Genomic DNA, 23,234 nt, shown 5'->3' with positions numbered 1-23,234 from the left:
GATATCTAAAAAAAAAATTGGATTCGATTCCAACAGTGTTGAAGATTTTGCACGTTTTGCATTAATGACAGAGGAGTACCACTGGTTGTTATGTTACTGCTTCCATTGCAAGAATCGGTTGTTTTTGGTAAGGGTAGGCTGACAGCTTCTCAGCTGGTTTAAAATGGTATGATTCCAAATGAGCATAGTACCACCAGAATCAGGTGAAGCTGTGGTATGTAGATACTAGAGGAATAATATTCCCATTTTACCGGCTGAGAAACTAAGGTTCAGGGAAGTGATGAGGCCTGGCTGCAATCACAGCAGGCTCTTGATAGAACTGGGAATTGAGCTAAGTCTCCTAAAAGCCAGTTCAAAGCTCTGACACTGCCTGACTGGTGGAGAAACTAATAGCTGGTGTTTTGAGGAGCTCAGCTCTCTCTTAGATACAAAATGAGATGAATCTACTAAACATAAATACAAAATGAAGGTATAATGTAACACATTGTACAGTTACAAAATGATACTTTCAGTATAACTTTTAAAGCATCTTTCTGCTCATTCAACATTATTTTCTGTAAACCAAAGTGCACACCAACAAAGAAATACTGTTCAACCCTTTTCTCTGGATAAGAAAAAACAGCCTGCAAATGTAATGTCCATTTCCATTCATCAGCTACCACATCTGCTGCTTGCTTGGACACCGACCAAAATGATTCATTCAGATGTCTAACATTTATTTTTGGTGAAATACTGGGATTATAAAGAAAGGCAATATTTCAAAACTGGATCTAGAAAACCAAGGGAAGTTGGAAACAACTTCCTCACAGCTGAAAACAAACACTGTGTTATATCATTCTGCAGCTTTATTAGAAGGAAGGCAGTAGCCAAGTGAAGCAGCTGGAATCACACTGAAGTCGCTCTGAACTTTGCAGATCACTTCACTCTTCCCTCTGCTACAGAGCTCACGTCCCTGATTTACAGTGCACTTCCTTTCAAAGAGCTGAACTGGGTAGGTCTATTTCTCTGTTATGTTTTAAATCTCTCTCTCTCTCTCTCTCTCTCTCATATGAATGCATTTCTGCAGATACAAAAACAGCTCTTGCAGGTAAATCCTGTAATGTAGTGGAGTGCATGCTGACTAAAAGGGCTTCTTAAACGAAGAACCTGATACTCATTATTTCAAAGTTTATTTTGAACCACACTGACAGCATGAAAGGATATGAAAGTAGGTGTGAATTTAATTTTTAATAGCTTCTTAATGCATTTCCATTCAAGAATTCCTGTATCCTGCCAGAGAATGCTAAGTGACCTTGGCTTAATTAAGAATCTGTCACTCGCTCTGTAACCTTGTATGTTGGTTTTAATTTGTTTGAATTGCTTAAGGATAGTATGTTTCCTACAGCTGTACAAAATTCCAGTGTGTTGGTTCTGATCTAAATAGATTCTAGAACAGAAACTGGAAATCACTCCAACTTCAAGTAACAGATTAACAAAATCTGAAAAAATACACTTGTGCAGAATTAAAAAAGAATTACAGGTTGAACTGGAAGATGTGTGTGCATACCTTAATCATTGAGAAATAAGCTAGAAGGATGTGGATCTAGCTGTTCTGAACAAGGGTGTTTCCTAGGAAGGGAAAAGAAGATGTGAACCCTTTTATATCATCACACAACAAAACAGTGTGGGATTCCACCTCCTATTCAGACTTGGAGATAACCACATCATTGTCATCTGTACCCTTTCTAAGTACGATCTATTGCAAAGCAAAAAAATACCCCATAAATGTTTTTGTAGATTTGCAGTAAGATGTATAGGGTCCCTAAAATTAGAACTCACTTGTTTTCTAATTAAATTAAATTGTATTATTGAATAATTTTAAATGATTATTAATTCATAGCTAAGGAGGAAACAGAGGGATAGTGAGAGTGTATCAGGGTGAAGGAATTAGTCAAACCAGGTTTGTAGAAACTGTGATTCAGGATTAACTTGCTTATGACAGCTTACTTTCACTAGCTCCATATTATTGTTTTGCCTGTGTTGAATTAGGAAATGAAACATTCTGATAACCCAGTTTACATTTGTTTAATATCACTGCAGCTTCTGCCCGACTTTAAAAAATTATCAGCTACTTTTGCCAGGCAAACTGGACAGGATAGAGGTTCTACCAAGTTTGCTTTAATCCTGAGGCTTTTATATATACACTGTGAATGATCGTAGAGTTGCATTTAGAATCGCTTTGATTCTGGCACAACAAAGAGCATTCAACCCTGGAGAACAAATGTATGATTTGGATTCTATACCTGCATTTTCAGAGAGGGATCATAAGTCAAGGAAGCTCTCTATCTCGAGGATTCATTGCCAGATCTGACCACAGATTTTCAGTGCACTCATGGGGGCAGGAATAAACTATTGATGACAATACTGCAATTTATATGTTGTATACAGTCTAAATTCCTCCTTTTTGTTCTAAGAAGTTCCTTCTCTGCTGACAGCCTAATCAATAACTTCTGAAATGCTGTTAGGATTGTGTTTATTTCTGATAATTGATTCAAGAGGTGAACTTATGATTGTGAACTTATAAAGCCAGTTACCTTAATGAATTTCCTTCTGCTTATGTTTCTAAAAAGCCACTTGAAGTTTTTCATCTGCTCTTAGATATTATTTTTCAGTGAATAACTGCTATTCCAAGTAATAAGCTGGTTTTGCAGAGGACTGCAGTCTTCTGAGTGCTCTAGGTGTTAGTTTTTTTATTCATTGTGTCTGACGGAATGTGCCAACAGCTAAGCTATGCCTCTGTCACTGTGGTGGCTCGATGTTTGGCTAATTTTCATTCATTATTTTCTGATAAAGGTTTGATTTATATTCCTTCAGTCTGAAGCTAGCGGTTTTGCAACAGTGAGGGGCAATGTTGCTTGCTTTGCAAGAGACTAAGTGGGAGGAGCACTCCTGACAGATTGCCAGGTGAGAGGGTTGCTGTGACTGGGGCAGGCAGTGACCAAGAGTCTTTAGGTTTCAGAAGGGAAGATGCCACCATGCGCAGATCAACTCTACAACACCCACTGCTACTTTACAGTGTCTTTGTGGCTCCTGAGACAAAAAAAACATTATGTCTYCTCAAAGGAAAAACAGAGCACTTCTAGGGAAGCTCAGCATGAGCACTTGGTCTTTCACCAAAAGTTACTTGTCAAGACCATTATTCRTGCCATGCCATCAGCTTTTAGTATCTACTACTAGTCTCCTCTCTCTGGCAGATCTTTACAAAACTCTAAATCACAGCATTTTACAGGGATGGCTTCAGTGCACACAGAGAGAATTAAGCATCCCTTCTCCTGTGTGGGATCCTTCTTATCTGGTCATTTCATTGGTCAAAGTACCATTTCATCAATTATCAGTGAAGAGAGTAGTATATTAATTATGTTTGTCTGACCTTAAAGCCACTGAGCGTTGCTGTAGAGGCAGTTTTTGCATATTCACTACTGTAGGCCGTTTAGTACCAACTGCTTGCTCGAGTATATTTAGATAAATCCACTGAAGGTTTGCTTGTATAAGGATGGAAGCCAAACCACTTAAGATCCTCATAGTTCATCCCACAAGCTTCAACATGTTTAATTTTTTGTCTTGAGTTTTTGAGGATTGTTTTTTTCCTTTTTGGGCAGGTCAGTCAATCTAAGGTGCTTAGAACACTTTTGGACACCACCTGCGGAGAACGGAGGCGTAATGGGGGGTTGCTTGAAGCTCTGAACTTGGGACAAAAACCATGCACAATCTAGTGGAGAGAGTATGAATATTTGCAGTTTTAGCTTTTAGGATTCTTGAGTTGGTAATTAGACCATAGAAAGGTTATCTGTGAGACGGGGGCAATGTACTCCTGTTTCTGTTAACCATCTCTATCTTTCTTCTCCCAAATTTGTCTGTTTCTTTCCTCTCCACCCTAATACCTCTCTCATAGCCCTTTTTGATACTTCTCAGAAGATGTATTTCAAGAGTCACAAGGCACCAGTATGAAGAACCAATACCTTTAGCCTCTATCCACAAAAGATATTTGCCTCTTCATTCTTTTGGCAAGGTCTGGGTTCTGTCTTCAGCTCCACCTTTGAATCTGCTGTTTGGCTTTAGACAAGATAATTCTGTTCCTTTCCCTACCCTCTATTCTGTTTAATTTACAAACAAAGCAGGAATTGTCTCTCATTATGTGCTTATATAGTGCCTAGAACCAAAGAGGCTTTGATCTCAAAGGCTAGGCCTTTGGGTACTTTCGTAACATAAAATACTTGCCTCTTTAAGAAAGTGTGAGCCTGGCACAGCAAGTTTTGTTCTCTTTTGAAGCTTGCTAGATGAAAGAGAGAGGAAAATGGTGATTAGCAAACACTAGRCACTGTAGCATTGATGTAATACCATGTTCCACAATCCCGTTTCTTCTTTCTGGTGATCCTCTTTCAAGGAGCTCAGCTTTGCATCCTTCCACTGAGGTATTTCAGAAATGTGAAGAACCATTGTCTGTACAAAAAAACTGAGTAATACGTCACGGGCATCCTGAACTCTTACTTGAGGGGAGTGTTCCTTATCTGGTGGAGTCAAATTCAGTATGAAATAGAAGGGATTTGCAAAGGTAATTTGGGAAGCCTGTAGAGCCAGTATTTCCAGGCTCCTATTTTAATACTTTAATCATAGGCGCCATCTATTCTCATCAGTGTTAGGGAGTGTTCCCAATGCCACATTAAGGAGATAGATAAATATCCARCCATCCTGAAATTGTTTTAACAGTTTGAAGTTTTCAGGTTCCAGAAATGCAGGCAGGGATTATTTGAGACCTGAGCTTAAAGTAAATAAAATAATTAGCTTTGTATGAGTAGGAATATTAAAGATATGCTCATACAGAAGTAAATATGTTTAATCTACTGGACGCAGTGACCCTAGTATATTAACTGTGAGGACAAAATGAAGTAAGTTATCTCATTAGCTGAAATTCTTGGCTTGTCTACTAGCACTTTCAGAATTGGATGTTCTGATAAACCAGTGCGAGAGTATGTGTCAGGAGTAATATAATCATAGCAATATTACAATCATGCTAGAAGTAACTGCTGATGTAGATTTAATGAGCTGTAGAGTTAACCTATAAGAATAGAGTTCAAATTCAGAGGGCAGTACATATCTAAACATACAGGTAGAAGTGGCTGGGAAATGAATATGTAAAGTAAAACAGGATATAAGAAGGCATATTTGAGGAATGAGCTGTATTGCTAATTTTCCCAGGGGTTGGCTCTTAACTCTTCTTGTCGAAAGGCCTGTAAGTATAACAGATTGTAAGCTGTTTTTTTGTCTGTAATTTAATAGATCTTGTTGGAGGGGATTGTTTTGATTTTTTGATAATGACCTGTTGTCACCCTGCAGTAATTTCAGAATGGCTGTTGTCTAACATATGTTCAATTGGCATTAATTAATCTGCTGAGACAACAGTTGCTAGTCTGAAAGAAACCTCTATATTCACTTTTTATTCTCTGTTCTCACTTTGCTCCTCCCTGCTAGGAGGGAGTTTTGATTAAAGCATGTGTTTACTGAAGGAGTATAATCATTAAAAAAACATGCTTAGAGAAGTGTAAGAATCGTATGAACTCTATTCAAAACCTTGTTCCATCACAAATGGGAAACAATTGTGAAGTAACAATTCCATATAATTTTTTGAATAAAAACTGTAAAGAGCCATGTTTGATTAGAAATACAAACTTTCCTTATCTTATCAATCCAGTCACTGCGAAGATGGAAAAAAAAAATTTAAAGCAGGCATCTCCTTTGCTGCAGGTTTGCAGTTATTGCCTTGGCTGTTAGCCAGAGAAAAGACTGCTGGCGTTTCAGGAGGAATAGAAAATGTGAAACTTCCCTGGAACAAAATTTCATTAGTGTGCATGTCCTCTACGCTGAAGACACAACCAATATGATACATGGTGTCCCTGCTGGGCTTAGTCATCAAGGAGATGTGCTTGATGGCTCTGAGATATGTCCTGCACTTGCAATACCAGATTAATATGTATGACAGGCAAACAGTGTAGGTCCAGGTTCAGTTTCTCTTCAGTGCAGGGAAAACCAAAGTGAGTCTGCAAGAGCTGCTGGGGCACATGCTGGCCCCTCTGGCACAGTGGGGGAAGACCCAGGCATGATCTCTTCTCTGGAGGGGAAGACATGGCGTCTCCATGCCATTGTGAATGGGGGGATAGTGTTATGTTTAAGAAAGGAGGGCTGGACTGTAGTTGAGGCACCAGACGTGTTACAGGTTTAGCGCCTGGTTTGATCTCAGTCTTCCTGTAGGTCATTCTCTGCCTTCTTGTCTGTAAGCCAGACTGGTGATGCTTCCCATGTGAGCCCGGCTCACTCGGGGCGTGAGCACCAGGGCGTTATGATTGCTTATGTAAACACTTAGTAGGACAATACTGACACATACGATATAAGATCATGTAAGATCACAATTTAAGCCTCAGGTGGCATGGTTTTTCTAAACTTCTATTTCTATCTGCTTATAAGGATACTTAATTTTTTTTTTCTTTTTCCAGAATGGGCCCATTTTAAGTGTTTCATAAATATCATCTGTTCTGTTCTTAACTCTGCTTGGCACTATAATATATTTGTGGTCGCATAATAGACTTACAGTTGTTACAGCAAACCCTTACATACAAAAGGAATAGTAAAGATATATTTGTACTTTTAGCTGTATTAAAGAAGGGAATGAGAGCAGGAGCCAGCACTAACAAGTGTTACCATGTGACCCCCACCATGGACATCTGAGTTTCTGCATCTTCTCTGAGGATAGAGGTCTTGGTGCTTGGGATCTGCATGAAAATAAATCACTGATGATACGCAGTTGCTGGCTGCAGGGATTTATGAGTTCCCTGATGGTGGAAATGGTTTGCCGCTCACCTGCAGCCGTTGTCTGGATGATTTGTTATATTCAAGCCAGACCTGCTGTAGATATTTTTCCTATTACAGAGACATTATTTAAGTTTAAAGTTGGGGTTTCTGTTTGTTGTTTGACATTTCTGTGGCAGCAAAAGAACTGGTCTGAAATCATTCTTTTACGAGTATTAACTGAGTCTGCCCTAGAAGGGTTTGTTAGTCTTGTTATAACACTCAGTTTGTCTGGGTAAAGTGTTATGAGGCGATTATCTGGTCAAATGACTTCAATACCGCAGATGGAGTGGTGTGTTATGATTAAGGAGGTCATGTTTGGTCTTGCTCAAAGAACATTGCTTTTGGCATAAATTTTGGGAAATGTCTGCCTGCTCACTGCATACGCATTTCTAACACTGCTTCACTGAGGGACATCAGAGAGAGTGATGGTTATTTGCAGTCTTGTCTTGTCTGCTAGAATGAATATTTCTACATTGTGGCTTGAAAAGGTTTCCAGTCACGTATCATATCTACCATATGACCCTTTCTAGCTACTGAATTCAGGACAGCTTATGATGTAGTTTCATTACCATATATCTAATGTTCATTAAAACAATAGTCAAGGGGTGGAGGGGAGTGTGTGTGTGTGTGCGCGCACGAGAGAGAGGGTGGGAGGAAGGGAGGGAACATACAAACAAGGCTTGACTCTGCTGTTGCATATACCAAATCAAAATGCTGGTTTCCTAGTAGCTTTATCTGCAGGGCCAGATTTAGGCTTAAATTATAGCATAGTTATATTTTATTTTTTATTTTTTTAAGTATGAAGGATCAGGCACTTTATACTATGGGATTGTTTCTACCTGGTGTCAAGTGGTCATCTTGGTTTTGTTTTTTTTTTGAGGGAGAAATACATACATAGGAGTCCATGATAGTTTGTAATCTCATCAGTATTCCCTGTGAGTTTTAGGATCTTTACTGATGTCTTTGTAAAAATACATTCCAGAAATATGTATAAACCTTTAAACTTGCTCAGCCATCTGTGTTTTGAACTTCACAGATAAACTATTGTGTGAATTTCCTGTTTATGATTTTGAAGGTAGATAAATTCAATAGCCAGGCAAATTTGCTGAGGCACAGCATGACAAGCAGGGTTAGGTGATCTTTTGAAAAGCTAATTGTTTTCTAACATCTGACTCTTGCAAATGGCAAAATTGAAGTGAATCAGTCAAGTCAGCTTTCCTTTAGCCATAGCCATAGATCATACACATGGAATGTGGAAAGACCAGAATTATTCGTAAAGACATTAAAGGGAGGGGTTATGTAATATATCCCTTTTTTATGTCGTTAACTGTTGAGACAGCCAACTCTGCAAACCATGATTTTCCTATGAACTCAGGGGCCCATTGTGACCTCTGAAATCACCTTAGCTGGCCAAGCAAAGGCTCTGAGCACTGTTTACCACACTGAACAAATAGATTTAGGGATTGCCACCCAAATATTTGCATTAACTTTTTACTAACACAGACAATGAATAAGCTCTTCCTTTGGCCCACTCCGTAAATTTTTGAAGTGATGAGGGCCAATGTGAGAGGCTGCACTGACTGCAGCCCAAATAAGTGGCGTGAATGGCCTGTGTAATTAAATTGGATGCTAATTTGCGTGGTGTCCAGAGAACTTTGATCCCTAGGAAGACTGCATCATGCAAAGTGAACGGAAATTGTGACCGCTTTGTTTGTCTTCTATTTTAGACTGAAAACCCAATCTAATTTCCTTCCAAAGCTGTTCCACTGACCTCAGAGCTGAGGCACGGAGAGGTCAAACAACTTCCCCTGGTCAAACAGGATGCATGTGGCATAGACTGGGAGAGCGTCCAAAGTCCTGGTCCTGTGTAAGGCTGTCTTTAGTGTGACAAAAGCCGCTCTGTTTAAGCACATCTAGTCATTTGTCTGGGTTGTATGTATGGGTCAATTTTCTGAAATACTATAATGTGGCAGAGTAATGCAACTCCAGCCGCTTGTAGCAGAGCGCTACAAAAATGTGATTATTAATTGATATCTGATCCTGGAATTCCCTGCTGAAACTCAGAGAACAACACTGCGTATGGCACACTGTAAAATCTCTTCCCAGCGGTTCTGCGCTCTTGCGTTCTGGAAATATCTATTGATAATCTGCGTTTATTTAGATTTGTCTGTGCCAGGATCTCAAGGTACTGGTGCTGAGTGTCCGCCTGTGATATTCTTATGAAGCCATTTAGTAATGAATTTCTACTTCATAGATGGGGACAGGAAATGAAACCTTCTTGTCAAACATTCTGAAACCTGTTTGTTTAAAATTAAGCAACTATATTCATAATTAAGCAACTGAATTAAGGAAGGTCAGTCTTCCGAGGTGCTCGTGACTTCAGCAAACAGGAACAGACACCAGTCAGAGAACAACTGCTAAGCACACACTTTATACAGGCTGTTTACTGTTTAAAAAAGAAGACAGGATGAAGCCTAAACTTGGGTGTGTTCATCCAAATGTGATACAACACTGTTCTGTAACCTGTAGCCGCCCCAATACCTATTGCAAGGCTTCTAACCACGCTTTCCTGTTTACTGAAAAATATTTTCCTTCCTCTGGCTCCTTTTTGCAGCCCTAGACCAGCAGGGACTGAGGCAGTGCACTACGCTAAGCCTCCCTTACCCGTTCTAGCAGTAGGCCTCAAAGCCAAGGGGAAACTGCTGGCAAAGAAAATCCCCTGCTCCTTATCCTGCCCAGGGCTGTGAATCCTGTTATAGAAGCACTTTGTATATGTGGATGTCAGCTGGAAAAGTTTCTGGGCTTTGCAAATGTAATTGGCAATTTTACCGAGCCCTACTCATAGAGTCTAGTTTCAGCATCTGTGTGCTGGATGCAATGGTAAGCAGTCTTCCTCCTGCTTTTTTTGCCCACTGCTAAAGAGTTACTGCATTGGAAGACTAGAAATTAGAGGCAAGGGAAAAATATGAGCTTGGAAAAATAATTCCTCAAAATACAATGTGTTACAGAGGTGTGCTCTCTCCATGGAGGAGTTTTAAACTACATGGGGCTTGGTAAATATTTGATATTTATTTAGTTATGTTTTCCTTCTGCTGTACAGCATCTTTGCAATTCTAAATATAAAATGATCATTGTTGGGTACTTATCACATGCTTGTTACTGCCATTATTATTTTTAGGGAAAAAAAAGGTTTTGGGGTTACACATATGGGGAGGAAATGTGTGAATCCAAATATTGTTGCATTGTGCTAGCTCTTGAGAAACTTAAAAGCAAACCTTGTTAGTGACTGGAATGCAGGTGCTGATCAGTAAGAGTCTGAAAAGTTGCATTTATTTATTAATGTGCATAAATTCAATTTGATGCTATAATTCTGTATACAGGCAAAAACACTTAAAAATCCAATTATTAACCTTGATGTCCAAATGTAGTGTTGTTCCAGATGTTAGTGGTATGGCTCCTTGTTTATACCATTTCTCAGCAGATGTTATGTTTGAAAAAATGACTCAGATGGGTGGTACTGGTATTTGATGCAGAATCTACCCCCACGGGGCATGTAATTATATAAATGCAGCCCAGTAAGTATCATTTGATCAGGACAGCTAACCAAATAACATTCCTTCAGACTGATGTAAATTAGAAAGGGCAAATGTTATCACAGTTTCCTGACAGAACAGACTGTTTTGACTTTTATTACATATTTTTAAATCAAGAGATATAGAATTACACAACTTTTTTTTTTTTTTTTTTTTTTTTACCTTTTCCATCCATTTACAAATAAGAAATCTAATCCTGCCAATATGTGTGCACATGCATAACTTCACTTATGCAACTAATCTTTCCAAAATAAGTAAACTACTCTTTGGAGTAAAGGTACATACATGAATACGTTTTTGCAGCTGTGGTTCTACAGGCAGCATACTCCTGAGACCTCACTCCTGTTGTCCTTTAGTAGGCAAAAATTAGTGGAATTACAGGAATGCAGAAAAAGGGTCCAAAAGCGCAGGCTGAATTTCAGTTTTGGAATGGAGCAAGCGCTCAGAAATGCACCCGCGAGCTCACCCATGGTGCAGCTTTGGTTTGGTCGTATTCTGTTGCTAGTCACAGCTTGTCAGGGCAGCTGAGTTCAGCCAGCGAATATAGCTGCAAATGACGATAGAGTTTAGCAGAATATTTGTTTTGACCGTGGTAGGTGCTCTCGTCAGACTGTGGTCATCTGTGCTGAGCTGTAGTTTTGGCTGTACCACAGAATGAATGCAGAACTTCTAAGTGCTTTTCCTTGCTCAACCTCTATTTGCTATCTGTTTTCCTGTTTTTCTTTCTTTCTGGCTTTTTCATTTGGTTTATATTTCTGCTTCCCCCCTCCTCTCCCTCCCACACCCTTCCTTTTCAGTTTTAGGGGAAAATTGCTGCATGAAAAACTGTGTTGTGCTTGTAAGTTCCAGAAGCTTTTCCAACAGAAGAAAACTGAGACACTGTCTTTTTTTTCTTTTTTTTTTTTTAAAGAAAAAAAAGCTAGTCAGGCATCTCCGGTGACTGAATCAGTAAGACATTTCCAGCTATAGCTTTTACAGTCTGTGTTGTTCTCCTGGGAGGCTTTATTTTCTTTCATGTGTTACCTTTTTCTCAGATCATTAGTGGAATAATACCACAGTGGTATGCCTTTCCCCTGAAATATGCTCCATATGTTTCCGCCTCTCCATCCCTTGCTGCTGGAGAATTTCCTTCTTTTGTGGTGTGGCAACTACATTGACTAGCTGTAGCTTTAAGGAAGGCTGGGAAGCAGCTCCCATGTTTTCCCTACCCTTATTCTTGGAAATTTTGATATTTTTCAGGTTCATCCTCTGCCCAAAGTTAAGTGATCCACTGTGGTCAACAAAGAGGTAAAAATATTTGTATTATTGAATGAAACACAGGGGCCCAATTTAAAATTCAGCTCTGCATTACTAAAGTGTAGTTCTTACAATTGGGGCTCAGCAAAGCATTTCAGCATGAACTTGAGCCCCCTGAATTCAGCAGGATTTATGCATAAACTTGGAATTAAGTCTATATTAAAGGGATGAATATATGTATGTGCTAACCTTTTGAAAGACCAAGCTAGTTTTGTTATTCACTACTGCAAAAACTTCCAAAAAAATTGCAGCTCCAAAAGATGCAGGGAGAGTTTATTATCCTAGAAGGTGTTTTCTTATCAAATGAGGAGGAATAAATTCACTAGCAAATTCATGTCAAAAAAGACAATAATATAATCTAAGCACCTGACTGCCTCAGGAGTTAATGCAGTTCTCACAGTAGCCTATGGTTTAAGGCTGTGAAATCTGTAGCAGAGCCAACGTTTCCTGAGTTCAAGTATTGTCTTAGCTGGAAGACCCAGATTCCTTGTTTTAATCCATTATCTTTTCTCATTAAAGTTTGAAGAGAATTGGCAGTGATTCAGCTTTGCCAGTCAATTAAAAAAGGGTCTAAATAGGTTAACTTATAAATCAGAAAGTTTGATTTTTTTTTTTTTTTAACATGTTGCTGTGTAATAAACTCGCTTAGGGTCTGTTGTTTCAGATGTTTTGTTTTTCTGTGGCAGAAGAGAAAATGATTAACATTTTATAGCACCGAGTTTTCATTGCAGTTTTAATTAAACCTGTGAATTCTGCATGATAAAAAGAAACTTAAGATCCTACCTACATTAATTTCTCTGCTTTAATGTTTCAAGTGTCAATGTAAATTGTTTTTAGAAATCAGAGTATTAGATCTACTATTTCTAGCCAGTAACATGAGGCGTTTTATTCATTATGTCATTTTCTGGCACACCAGTCAATATTCGTGGACAGTTTTCCTTGTTGATGAGGCTTACATTCGTCCGGCTTCTTTGTTTGCAGACTTGGAAATTAAGAACTAATTTTCCACTACATTTCTTGAAATGGGTCTCTAACCCATAGAGCATCTATGAGAAAGGTATTTATTTATTTCTTAAGTGCTGAGCGTCTTTCAGTGTCAGTGTTAAACCTTCCCGGGTCTCACTGACACTGGTAAAGATGGATCCGTTCCAGCAAAGTCAAATGGGTGGATGTGAGCTCAGGCCTAGTTCACTGTTGTTTTGTTAAATTTTTATATTATCTATGGAGTAACTTCTTAATGGCTAGATTCTGACACCTTCATAGGTGTTATAACAACTGTATTGTGCCCCAAAGAAGTCCTACTGAAGTCAGCAGCACTGCTGGGCAGCAAGTCCAGCATCCAGCCTTAGGATGACAGAGAGGAAGAAGCGCATGTACTTTCAGTTGCTTGAGAAACCACTGTCTATGATTTTGTTAACTATAATTTGAGGGGAGGGGGTTAGCAATCCAGAAAAAAAAAGCTCTCTGGCATTTTTAACTGCACTTTTTGCCTACATAGATGCTTGGTTCTTCTCTGATTTCTGCTACAGATATGATCCATAAAAGTTGCTTCTAACAGGAACAGAGCAGTAAAATACCAAAATTAATTAGAAAAGAATACAGTCAGTACTTCAGTAAAACTTTGCAGCTGAGGATCTCACAGAAATTTATCAGTAATATTGTGCTCAGTGCCCTCTGCTAAGAAATGAATGCAAGGAATACAGTTCTTGAAGATTTCAAGTGTTCTTTGACTTGATCTGAGTATTACTTGAAATATCTGCAGCCTAAAATACCCTACAAGCTTTGTGCTAATAATTGACAGCTAAAAAGCGATAGGTATGTGAAACAGTCAATGTATTTATTTTATGACCAAGAACTCAAAAGAATTACAGGTTACTATTTGCAGTGCAGTAAAACAGTTCCCCTTTGACAATTCTGTTTCTTTTCCTCCCCAGAAAGCAGCTGTGCAGCATGGAATTCGAAGATTTTGAGAATTACTCTTATATGTACGACCTGTCTGAGGAAGATGAATCACCCCAGTCCTCCCTCAGCATTGCCCATATGATTTCCCTTTCCTTTTACAGCGTGGCATTTCTGCTGGGAGTGCCAGGTAATGCCATTGTCATCTGGTTTATGGGCTTTAAGTGGGATAAATCTGTCTCTACACTCTGGTTCCTCAATCTGGCCATTGCAGATTTCATCTTTGTTCTCTTCTTGCCCCTTTATATTACATACGTGGCAATGGGCTTCCACTGGCCTTTTGGGAAGTGGCTCTGCAAAATGAACTCATTCATTGCACTACTTAATATGTTTGCCAGTGTTTTCTTCCTGACATTCATCAGCCTTGACCGCTACATCCGCCTAGTCCACCCAGTCTTTTCCTACAAGTATCGGACTGTAAGGAACACCCTCATTCTTAGTGGGATCATTTGGATCTCGGCTGCAATTATCGGTGGCCCTGCCTTATACTTCAGAGACACAACTACAGTTCTCAACAACATCACCCTTTGCTACAACAACTTCCATGTGCATGACAGAGAACTCATTCTGCTGAGACACCACATTCTCATCTGGGTGAGACTTGCATTTGGTTACCTCTTTCCACTAGTGACCATGGTCATTTGCTACTCACTGCTGATTGTCAAGGTAAAGAGGAGAACTGTACTGACTTCCAGCAGGCTTTTCTGGACCATCATTGCTGTAGTCGTAGCTTTTTTTCTTTGCTGGACACCATATCACATATTCAGCATTGTGGAGCTGTCTGCTCACCATGATGAAAACTTGCATGGCTTATTACAGGATGGCATTCCCCTCTCCACTGGCCTTGCTTTCATCAACAGTTGCCTTAATCCAATCCTCTATGTTCTGATTAGCAAGAAGTTCCAGGCCCAGGTCAAGACGACTGTCTCTGAAGTGCTAAAATTGGCACTGTGGGAAGTGAGCCGCTCGGGGACTGTCAGTGAGCAGCTGTGGAGCTCAGACAACATCCATGCGCCTGCGTGCTATTGCGAAACTGCTCAGTGACCACTCTTGTCACCATCCCTCTCCAAAATAACTGGCAGGAGATTTGGAGATGTTCTTGTCTTCACATCTGCCATCAGATGTGCAATCTTTGCATATACATTTTTATGTAAACAGCTGGCTGAATTGCGTGTGCTGCTTTCTTTGGAAGGTTTTTACAGGACGCATCATTTGGGTGTGGTGTGGTTGCAAAGAGCCTGAACTGAAAGCTGTCAAAATAAGTAGAACTGCTCTAATTGAGTTTTTGAACAGGAATGTGAATATTTCTGTTATTAATCCTGTTTTTTCTGTTGCAGTTCCATACCTTGTTCATATAAAAAAAAATCCCCACCTAATAATAATATTCTTCCTTGTCATCACTGACAATGCTCTAGATCTGGGCATCCTCATCCCATCCTGGCCATGATGACAGCCCTGAGTGTCTAGCACTGCTTAAGAAAGAAATCTCCTGGCCACATCCCAGCTAAGCAAAGCTGTTAGTGGCTCCCCTTTCCAGTCAGAGAAGGATCCCGATATAGAGAACACTGAATTGTTGCCTTCTCTTGTTAAAAAAGAATGACACAGAAATAAATTCTGATTTCTCCCATTGCTCTTTGCCTTACACACAAATAGGTAAGACAGGAATCGCTGTGCTTGCTGGTCACTTACTCCTTATTCTTTTGTTCTTATTACTAGTTGGGTATACAATACTGAGGAGGTTTCAAATAAGTATTTGGCTCATTTGAAATGTGAGCAAAATTAGTAGAAATGTTTCTTTGAGAAGCTGAGTTTAAAGGCCCCCTGCCACACGCACACTTTCTCTAGACTTCAGGTTTAAAGAGGTTCATGACAATCAGTTGCCCTTTATTGCTCTCACAAAAAGGTTAAGAAGTAATTTAACATTTTGTTTGCCTTAATGCAAACCTTCTAAAAATGGATACAGTGAATTCAGCAGTTCTGTTACAAGCCTGTAGCCAAATTCAGACTTCTCTGCCAAACTAGAGGCAGGGCAATATACCTGGGAAATAACATCCACTCCAGTAAGAAAGAGGCAACAGTCCTAATAAAGTTATTTCCACTCCAACTTGTTGCTTGCTGTAGAATCACACATCCACCAATGCACATATATATGCGCTAAGTAGAGTGGACCAATATCTGAGGCAAAATTATTGAATTAAGCTGAATGTGAAATGAAACTCTATTAAAAGTAGGAGCATAAATTTTGTGTAAATTTGACCAGTGTTTCCTTGTTATTGGCCACGAAATGCGGAATAAAACAGCTTTTCAGATGACCTACCTAGTTTCTATGGCCTGGCAACACATATAAGGCCTTATTTACAATATAAATGTTACTTATATGTAAATACATTTCATACAAAAGCAAATATTTATATATACACACACATGCACACGAGTGCATCTGTATATTGGTAGTTGTACAAATAGAAACAGTCTGACTGTGGTCTGTAACTATATTTCTTTAGGCTCTGGTTTAAAAGTTGGAGAGTTAAGACAGGATCAGTGGAATTTCAGTGTATTTAACTTTGGGCTGGAAAGTTGGTAGGCAGCACTCTTTCCTCTGAGTCACTCGCTGCCTGGTACATGTGACTCATGATAGCCTTTTGGCACCACACTAAATATGCCTAAATCAAACATTTTGCATTTTTTCTTCACATATCCCCCGATATCCTTCTAAGAATGCTGTGTTAGTGCTATGCTCCTGACTGTACTCCAAGTGGAGTAATAAAATTTTGTTGTCTCTGAAGAGTGTGTTCATTTGCTTTTGTCAGCAGCAGTATGGAATGATTGTCTACATTCTTAGAAAAGCTCCTTTGCAAAGATTTTGCAAGATGAAAGAAACTCTATCCTTTTTTCTACTTCAGGAATTAAGATTTATTTCAATTTTCACCTTGCATGTCAGCTACATGAGCATGAATATTGATATATTGATATATAAAGAACTTGATTTTGAAATATATGTATGCTCTGTCCTGTATCTTTTTTGTATGTTCCTATACAACAAGTTTTCTTCTGTCTTCAAGAAAAGGAATACCAAAGAATTTGTACATGCATGCTGAGCATAAACAAACACATACAAAAATAAAATCCAGTTTTGGCATGCCAGGTGCATGGCTCACATAATGCTGTATTTTAGGAAAGTTACAATCTATAAATCAAACCATTATATCTACTTAGAGCTTTAATTTCAAGGTCAAAGAAAGAGGTTAAAGGTCTGAATAAGAAGTGCTTTGAATGGAATGTCAAAAAGGGTGATAGCCAAGGATAATAAAAAATACATTCTTTTTTGATGTAGCATTTGGTAATCTCTTGTTTTTAACAGCAACATGTGAGAATCACTAAAAGCAAGCTACATGATTAGTAAAAGCAACAGCTATAGGACAGCCAGAGAAGGGAGACTGTGCATTAAGGCAATTGCACACAGGATAAAGCTAGTCTCTTAGTTGTTAAAAGTTTATGGAAGGTAGGGATAGAGCCTGTAATTATACTTTCAGTTCTTTAATCATGTTTTAAACTTCTGGCAGGCAGACCTTTTTTCTAAAACAAATTACAAAACAGTCTTTACATAATCTGAAACTGGCAGACCTTTAAAGAAAAACAGGACCTGCTGTACCAGATAACCACATGCAGCTGCTCAGCAAAACCAGGAACAAAGAGTTAGCTTCAACTGCAGCTCTCCAGCTCCACCACTGAGCACCTCCATGACAGTGACTGACATGGCACATTATAGGCTTCTGTTTCAGTCACAGCAATTCTCTATCTCAGTCTGACAAAAGCCTAGAAATGTGAATTTGTCTGGAAGCTTTAATGCTGAATAATCTACAGGAGCAATGTAATTTTTGGAAAACAGTTCAGTTCTGTTGGGTTATTCAGTCTTTAAAAGGTCAAAATAATTCTAAAACCAATCTGCAGCTAAGTAAGCAGTTCTTTGTATGAGCTAAACTAGTGTAACTATTGTATGTCACTATCTTTGCATTTTAATTGAACACTTTTCTAGGTTTGTTATTAGACCGGAGTATACTTCACCTTCAAATATAAAAGACTATCTGTACTAAATCTTCCTTTACTTTAGCATGTAATCACTGCAACCAATTAATTCTCACACAAGCACATTCAGGGGGTTGAACTATCAACTCCTAAAAAAGTATGCCTTGTGGAAGGCATATACTGCCCCCTAGCCATCTTTAAGTTAAGAGCATCCTTTAAGTAGCACAAGTTTATTCTAAGGATAACCAGTGCTTCTGTGTTGTTTGAGGTACAAGATGCACCAAGACCTTGAAACATGTAGTCAGGAACTTTTGTCACAAAAGCTCTTCCATCTCACTTAGCACAGAAAAGATGATATTAACCATCATTCCAACATCACAATTTGCTGTGCTAAGGAAGCCCTGAGAGAGGTGCAAATATTTCTACAATTTCAGTGCAAAATTTAACACCTCAGGAAAAGGAGCTCAAAATCTAGACAACAGATCATGTGAAGTTCCCACAGCACCTTTAGGCCAGATTAAAAAAAACAGCTTTCAATGTCACTGCACATCTTATCTCTAGTGCACTGCAGCCCTCCCTGTTGCCTTTAACTTGCCTATCTTTGTATTCATTCCCTTGATGATAGCAAGGTCTAGCTTTCAACAAGTGGCACAGTATAAATATTTGGTCACTACCCTTGAACAAAAGGAATTAATATTCCTATATAACAGCTGAAAGTTACTTGCACTTTGCCTTAGCCCTGTGCTTTTTCCCTTAAAGCCATCCCTCTTTCCAGAGATATTACAAATAAAATCCTAAGGATGACATTCCCCCCCACCCCACCCCAAATTGAGCAAAGGGCATTTCAGATTTTTAAAATGCTATATTGGTGGTAAATATGTAAACTTCTCCTAGTTTCTTTGATCACACACTTGGTACTACAGTGGGTGGCAGGGTGTTGGAGCAGCCCTGAAACTCACTTTTGATCTCTACTCTGCCCATCAAACAAGTTTTACATTAGTAAAAGAGATTAGTTTGTGATTTTGCATTAACCAGAGACACAGCTCTATTTTTGCTGTTACATTTATTCTAGATATAGCAAGACTTAAATTTTATTGAAAGCAGCTACATCCATTGATTGTACATAATTTTCAAAAGCTGTTATTCTTTCTTCCAGCATATCTGTTCCAACTTTATCATCTTCAACAACACACTGAATCTGAAGCTTTTTGATACCATAGCCAACTGGTACTAGCTTGGCTGTCAAAAGAGAAAGAAAATATTTAATACTCCTTGGTTTGTGAAATCTCTTAAAAAAGTGCACATCAGATATGACTAAAGTAATTTGCAAGGATACAAGAAAAAAGTACATTTGTTCTACATTACAGACCACCTAATCAACACCATAGCATTACAAAACAGTCCAAAAATGCCTTTTTAAGCCAACGATGTGGTATAATGCTTACTGCTTATAGGTGACATCAGGAACTGTATAGGAAGATGCAGGACAGGAGAGAAGTTTTACTTTCAAAACCCTTCTTTGAATCTTAAGCTGGCTGCTGCACCCATACACCATTTAAACTATTTTAAGATATTGAACTGCAGACCTCAGACCAGCAGTTCCCCAAAATCTTACTGAGGTACCACCGCTGGCTATGGCAGAAGCATCACTGGCACATCTCCCCCTCTAAAATGACCACTAAGTGATACACTTAGAGAATGTCAGCTCACTATTTGGACAGTGCTAGTTTACCAAGTGCCACACATACACAGCTAGTGCTACTTCCACTGCAGTTTTCAAATCCCTCCACTACTTTATTAGCTATCTGTATTTTTACAGAGCAGAAAACAGTGACCACAAGTCTATCTGTTCATACAGTATTTTTTAAACAAACCATGCTACATACATCCCTCTCCCTGCTTTGAAGTTTTATTCTACTTACAAGATCCCCAGACCAAGCCATCTACTTGAATGCTTCGAACACACTCCTCTAGTTTGGCCATGTCCGTCTCATCATCCCAAGGTTTCACATCAAGCAAGATTGATGATTTAGCAACAACGGCTGGTTCTGGAGGAAAAGAAAAGCGAAGAAAACCACTAAGTTGTCAGGAATTTTCAAAAAGCCTCATATCAATATACTTATAAAACTACCTTCCCAAAAACAGTGTTTCTAGTTTCATCAACAAGACACCTCATATTATTGAGGCAGGCCTCCTGTAAAAACATACATTTGAAGGGTTTAAGACATACGCATACCAATGTTTAAGATATTTAAATACTCAGGTTCTTGATAACTATTCACAAGAAAACATACTTAATAAGCTGACACTGTTAGTTACATAGGAAGTCCTCTCCAGAAGATCTGAGAAGGAGCTTAGTACCATGTAACAGTTTATTTTCCACAGAGGGAATACTGCAACTGCTACAGTCTGAACAGTTCCAGACCAGTAGCTGTGGAGTTTATACTTTCATACTTAACTTCTGACCAACCTTCTTACAAGTAATCTGTAGAGATTCTAGCACAGGTGCATTATATACCCATTTTACATCCATTTTGTTCAAAAAAATCCTAGGACCATCTCTTTGTAGATAAGGCTTGGCCTCTTGGTAGGGCAAATTCAAGTAAAGCTAATTACTTCTGTCACATTCCAGTCAAGTAAGCTTTATCTGTTACAGATAATAAATCTGTCTTCTGACAATCCTGTTCAAACACATGGTAATTAATGCAAACACAGAACAAAGTTCTTAGCAGACATACTTTTGGACTTCTTAGACTCATACTGGGCCAGACGCTCTTCCCTTAGTTTCTTTGCTTCTTCACTTTCCTAAAAGAGAAAGCCAAAGTCACAGGAAAGCATCAACAAAGCACCCACCTCTTTAAAGCGCTATCAAATTGACTGGCATCTAGTCAGGCAAAAACAAATCATCACAATTGTCAGCCGAAAGATGGTGATTTTTTGTTTTATTCATCATGTAACCAGTCAAAGTTAAAGACAATGAGATTTCATCTCATTGCAATATACTCCTCTCTACCCTGGCCTTTTACCTTCCCAAGCTTTTTTCCCTGTTCTGCAAAGACAGATCAATTTGAGGATTCTGAGTAAGATCTGGTATCAAGTGAACAAAATTAAAGTAGCCTAAACTAGTAATGCAAAAACCTGCATATCCAGATACTTCAAAAACAGAATACCAAAAAAATTGTATTTCTGAAGAAACAAGTATAATACCTCCCCCCCTCAAGCATCAGTACCTCCTCATCATCAGATCCAAAGAGATCAATGTCATCATCATCTTTGCTATCTGTGGCTGCACCTGTTGTGTCTTCAACATCAGCAGGACCATACTTCCCCAAAGCCTTCTTTACACCTGGCAAACTAAACAAAGCAGCAGATATTAGGAACCTACTCAAATGTCAATTCAGATACTGCCAATTTCTCAGTGAACCTACAGTACAGTCAGAGGGGGGAAAAAAAAGCCTTTGTGATAAGAACCCCCACCCCATTCTGCTACTTGAAAACAGAAGCTCCCCAATAACCAACACCAAATGCTCCTACAGCTTACTGAGAGAATTAGGACAAATCCTATAAGCAAAGGCTACTTGTCTAAGCAGAGATGATCCTGCCTAACACCACTATTCCATACAAGTGCAAGAAAAAAGCATTTCTTAATGGAACTGTTCATCTGTAAAATATTCTGTGTAGGAAAGGCTATCAGCTTCTCATTTGTGTTTTCCTAAAAATATTTACATCTGAAATAATCTTCCCCTCCAGTTTATATAGTTCTGTAGTCTTATTCTAAGGCTGTAGCTCTACTGTGACTGAACTGCTGTTACAAGAGCCATAAAACTAGCTTTCGTTTATAATAACCAGTAGTAGTTTTCAGAGTGGACTTTATGAAGTAACTATCATCTCAGTCCCATTTAGGATACAAGAACTTCAGAAACATACTGGTGACTGAGCTACCCAGTTTTACAAGAGTTCCCTCCAAAACAGGACTGAGGCACATAGAGGAGGCAGTGTAGCAATACTGACACTACCTATTCTGTACCTTTTTAGAGAGGCCTGCAGTCTCCATGGATCTCAAAACAGCACCTTTCATGAACACTAAAATCACTAAAAAAGAAAAAAAATAACATTTGCTTTCATATTTTCCCCTCTTTATAGGTGTTTCTGCATTGTAAGTCATTGATTTTGTTTTGTCTTCAGATTAAGAGTCTGAATGAACCACCTCCCTTAATCATCTAAAAACTGTATGTTTATCTTCAAAGACTACTGCAACACTTCCGGGCCCATTTTGGTGTTGCCTTTATAGGGTCACTTTCCAGCAAGTAATTTCCAGCTTTCAGAATAGTTATCCACGTAAAAGGCAGCAGCAAAACTCAAGCCCTTCTCACAAGCTTTAGCAGAAGTCCCAGCACCTGAACAGAGGCAGAACCAGCTTCTCTTAAGTTCTGGGCGAAGAGTATGCAGTAGCAGTATAAGAGGTCTACCCTGCTTGCTCCCAAAGCTGTTCCTGGTCTAAGAGTAACACGAAAAGCTATGCCAGGTGCCAGCTATACTACCAGTGAGAAACACTATTTCGTTTCAACTTGGAAAAAGAAATACAACGCTTTGTAAGGCAAGCTTGCACATGTATTCCAGTTCCTGAATTTAATCGTACCTGGCCTTTTGCTTTTCGTAAGACTTGATGTGATTGTACCACCGGAGAGCATGAAACAAGTCTGCAGGAGGGGGGGCGGCGATCGCTTCGAAGACGGCGATATCGGCCTGAGAGGGGACGTACCTGCGGAGAAGGGGCCCAGGTGAGCGAGCCGAGCCCGGCACAGCCCCGCTCCCGCCGAGCCCCGCGGGGGCGCCGTGGAAAGTGCGAGAAGCCGCGCGGCGCCACAGGCTCGCGGCGGCGGCCGCCCGCCCGCCCCCACCACGTCTCCCCGGCCCACTCCTCCGCCACCTCTCACCCCTCGATGTAGCTCTTATCGGCCAGGAAGTCATTGAGGACCTGCAGGCCGGCAGCGGACCTAAGGTCCCCGAAGCCCATAGCGGCAGCGGCGCGGCACAGACACAGACACACACACGCTCCCTGTCACACCGCCGCGGAAAGAGGCCCACAACCCCGCGCGCCCTCTTTATATAGCGGATGGAGTATCCCTCCGCACACATCGCACGCATGCATGGTGGGTGTCCATCCGCAAGAAAGGGCCGCGAAATAGTTCCTCACGGGTTTTACACCGCTCCGGCGCAGGCCGCGCAGCGGACGGGACATCAGAGGTACGGAGGAGGGTCGGAATAAGAGATCTGAAGTTAATGATCAGGGTTGGGAAGCTTTTCAGGCTTGCAGGTTGGATAGGTATTTTAACGTGTCTCGTCCCTCCCCCCAGCCTGCGGGCACCAGCGGAAGTTGCCGGAGATGGCCGAGGCGAGTAGCGGAGAGAGGCGGAAATTGCCGAAGGCGGTGCGACCGGCGGCGAGGCGGAAATTGCCGAGCTGCTCCGCTCGGCG

At 39.9% G+C, this 23,234-nt stretch overlaps 2 protein-coding genes and 2 non-coding genes across 13 annotated transcripts in view; 1 reads left to right on the top strand and 3 right to left on the bottom strand.

Annotated features, from left to right (window-relative positions):
* Positions 1 to 16,515, top strand: part of GPR1 (G protein-coupled receptor 1) — a 28,238-nt gene extending 11,723 nt beyond the window's left edge. For 6 of the 10 annotated variants that reach the window (XM_026088728.1, XM_026088753.1, XM_026088712.1 and 3 more), the window contains 2 exons: positions 11,715 to 11,762; positions 13,706 to 16,515. In XM_026088728.1, coding sequence (XP_025944513.1) covers positions 11,715 to 11,762; positions 13,706 to 14,774 — 1,117 coding nt within the window. In that variant the 3' untranslated portion in view covers positions 14,775 to 16,515. Of the gene's footprint in view, positions 1 to 113; positions 128 to 843; positions 992 to 11,714; positions 11,763 to 12,716; positions 12,829 to 13,705 lie in introns of those variants that run through there. The other 4 variants (XM_026088762.1, XM_026088781.1, XM_026088772.1 and 1 more) reach the window with 3 other exon arrangements.
* Positions 16,516 to 18,800: 2,285 nt separating this feature from the next.
* On the bottom strand, positions 18,801 to 22,884 carry EEF1B2 (eukaryotic translation elongation factor 1 beta 2). The gene is made up of 6 exons (XM_026088800.1): positions 22,694 to 22,884; positions 22,396 to 22,518; positions 20,987 to 21,110; positions 20,495 to 20,561; positions 19,679 to 19,804; positions 18,801 to 18,995 (listed from the first exon to the last, which is right to left on the bottom strand). Exons 1-6 carry the CDS (start codon positions 22,771 to 22,773, stop codon positions 18,841 to 18,843), a joined length of 675 nt encoding a protein of 224 aa, XP_025944585.1. The 5' UTR covers positions 22,774 to 22,884; the 3' UTR covers positions 18,801 to 18,840.
* LOC112977382 lies at positions 20,063 to 20,195 on the bottom strand. The gene has a single exon (XR_003257484.1). It is a non-coding gene; the product is annotated as a small nucleolar RNA SNORA41 (small nucleolar RNA).
* LOC112977377 lies at positions 20,638 to 20,717 on the bottom strand. Its single transcript, XR_003257482.1, has one exon. It is a non-coding gene; the product is annotated as a small nucleolar RNA SNORD51 (small nucleolar RNA).
* Positions 22,885 to 23,234: the final 350 nt, after the last annotated feature.

The sequence above is a fragment of the Apteryx rowi genome, unplaced genomic scaffold (genome assembly GCF_003343035.1).
Source record: "Apteryx rowi isolate R43461 unplaced genomic scaffold, aptRow1 scaffold_12, whole genome shotgun sequence".
Taxonomy (NCBI): Eukaryota; Metazoa; Chordata; class Aves; order Apterygiformes; family Apterygidae; genus Apteryx; species Apteryx rowi.
The sequence above is the reverse complement of the archived record's forward strand: the minus strand, read 5'-3'. Positions and strand labels throughout refer to the sequence as shown.

What these genes read in the sequence shown, in the direction of transcription:
- EEF1B2 (XM_026088800.1), bottom strand. Translation starts at nt 22,773, where the DNA reads ATGGGCTTCGGGGACCTTAGGTCCGCTGCCGGCCTGCAGGTCCTCAAT. An exon ending in TTGGATCTGATGATGAGGAG is followed by an intron (nt 20,562 to 20,986) that starts GTACTGATGCTT and finishes TTTCTCTTTTAG; the next exon opens with GAAAGTGAAGAAGCAAAGAA. An exon ending in TGGCTTGGTCTGGGGATCTT is followed by an intron (nt 18,996 to 19,678) that starts GTAAGTAGAATA and finishes CTCTTTTGACAG; the next exon opens with CCAAGCTAGTACCAGTTGGC.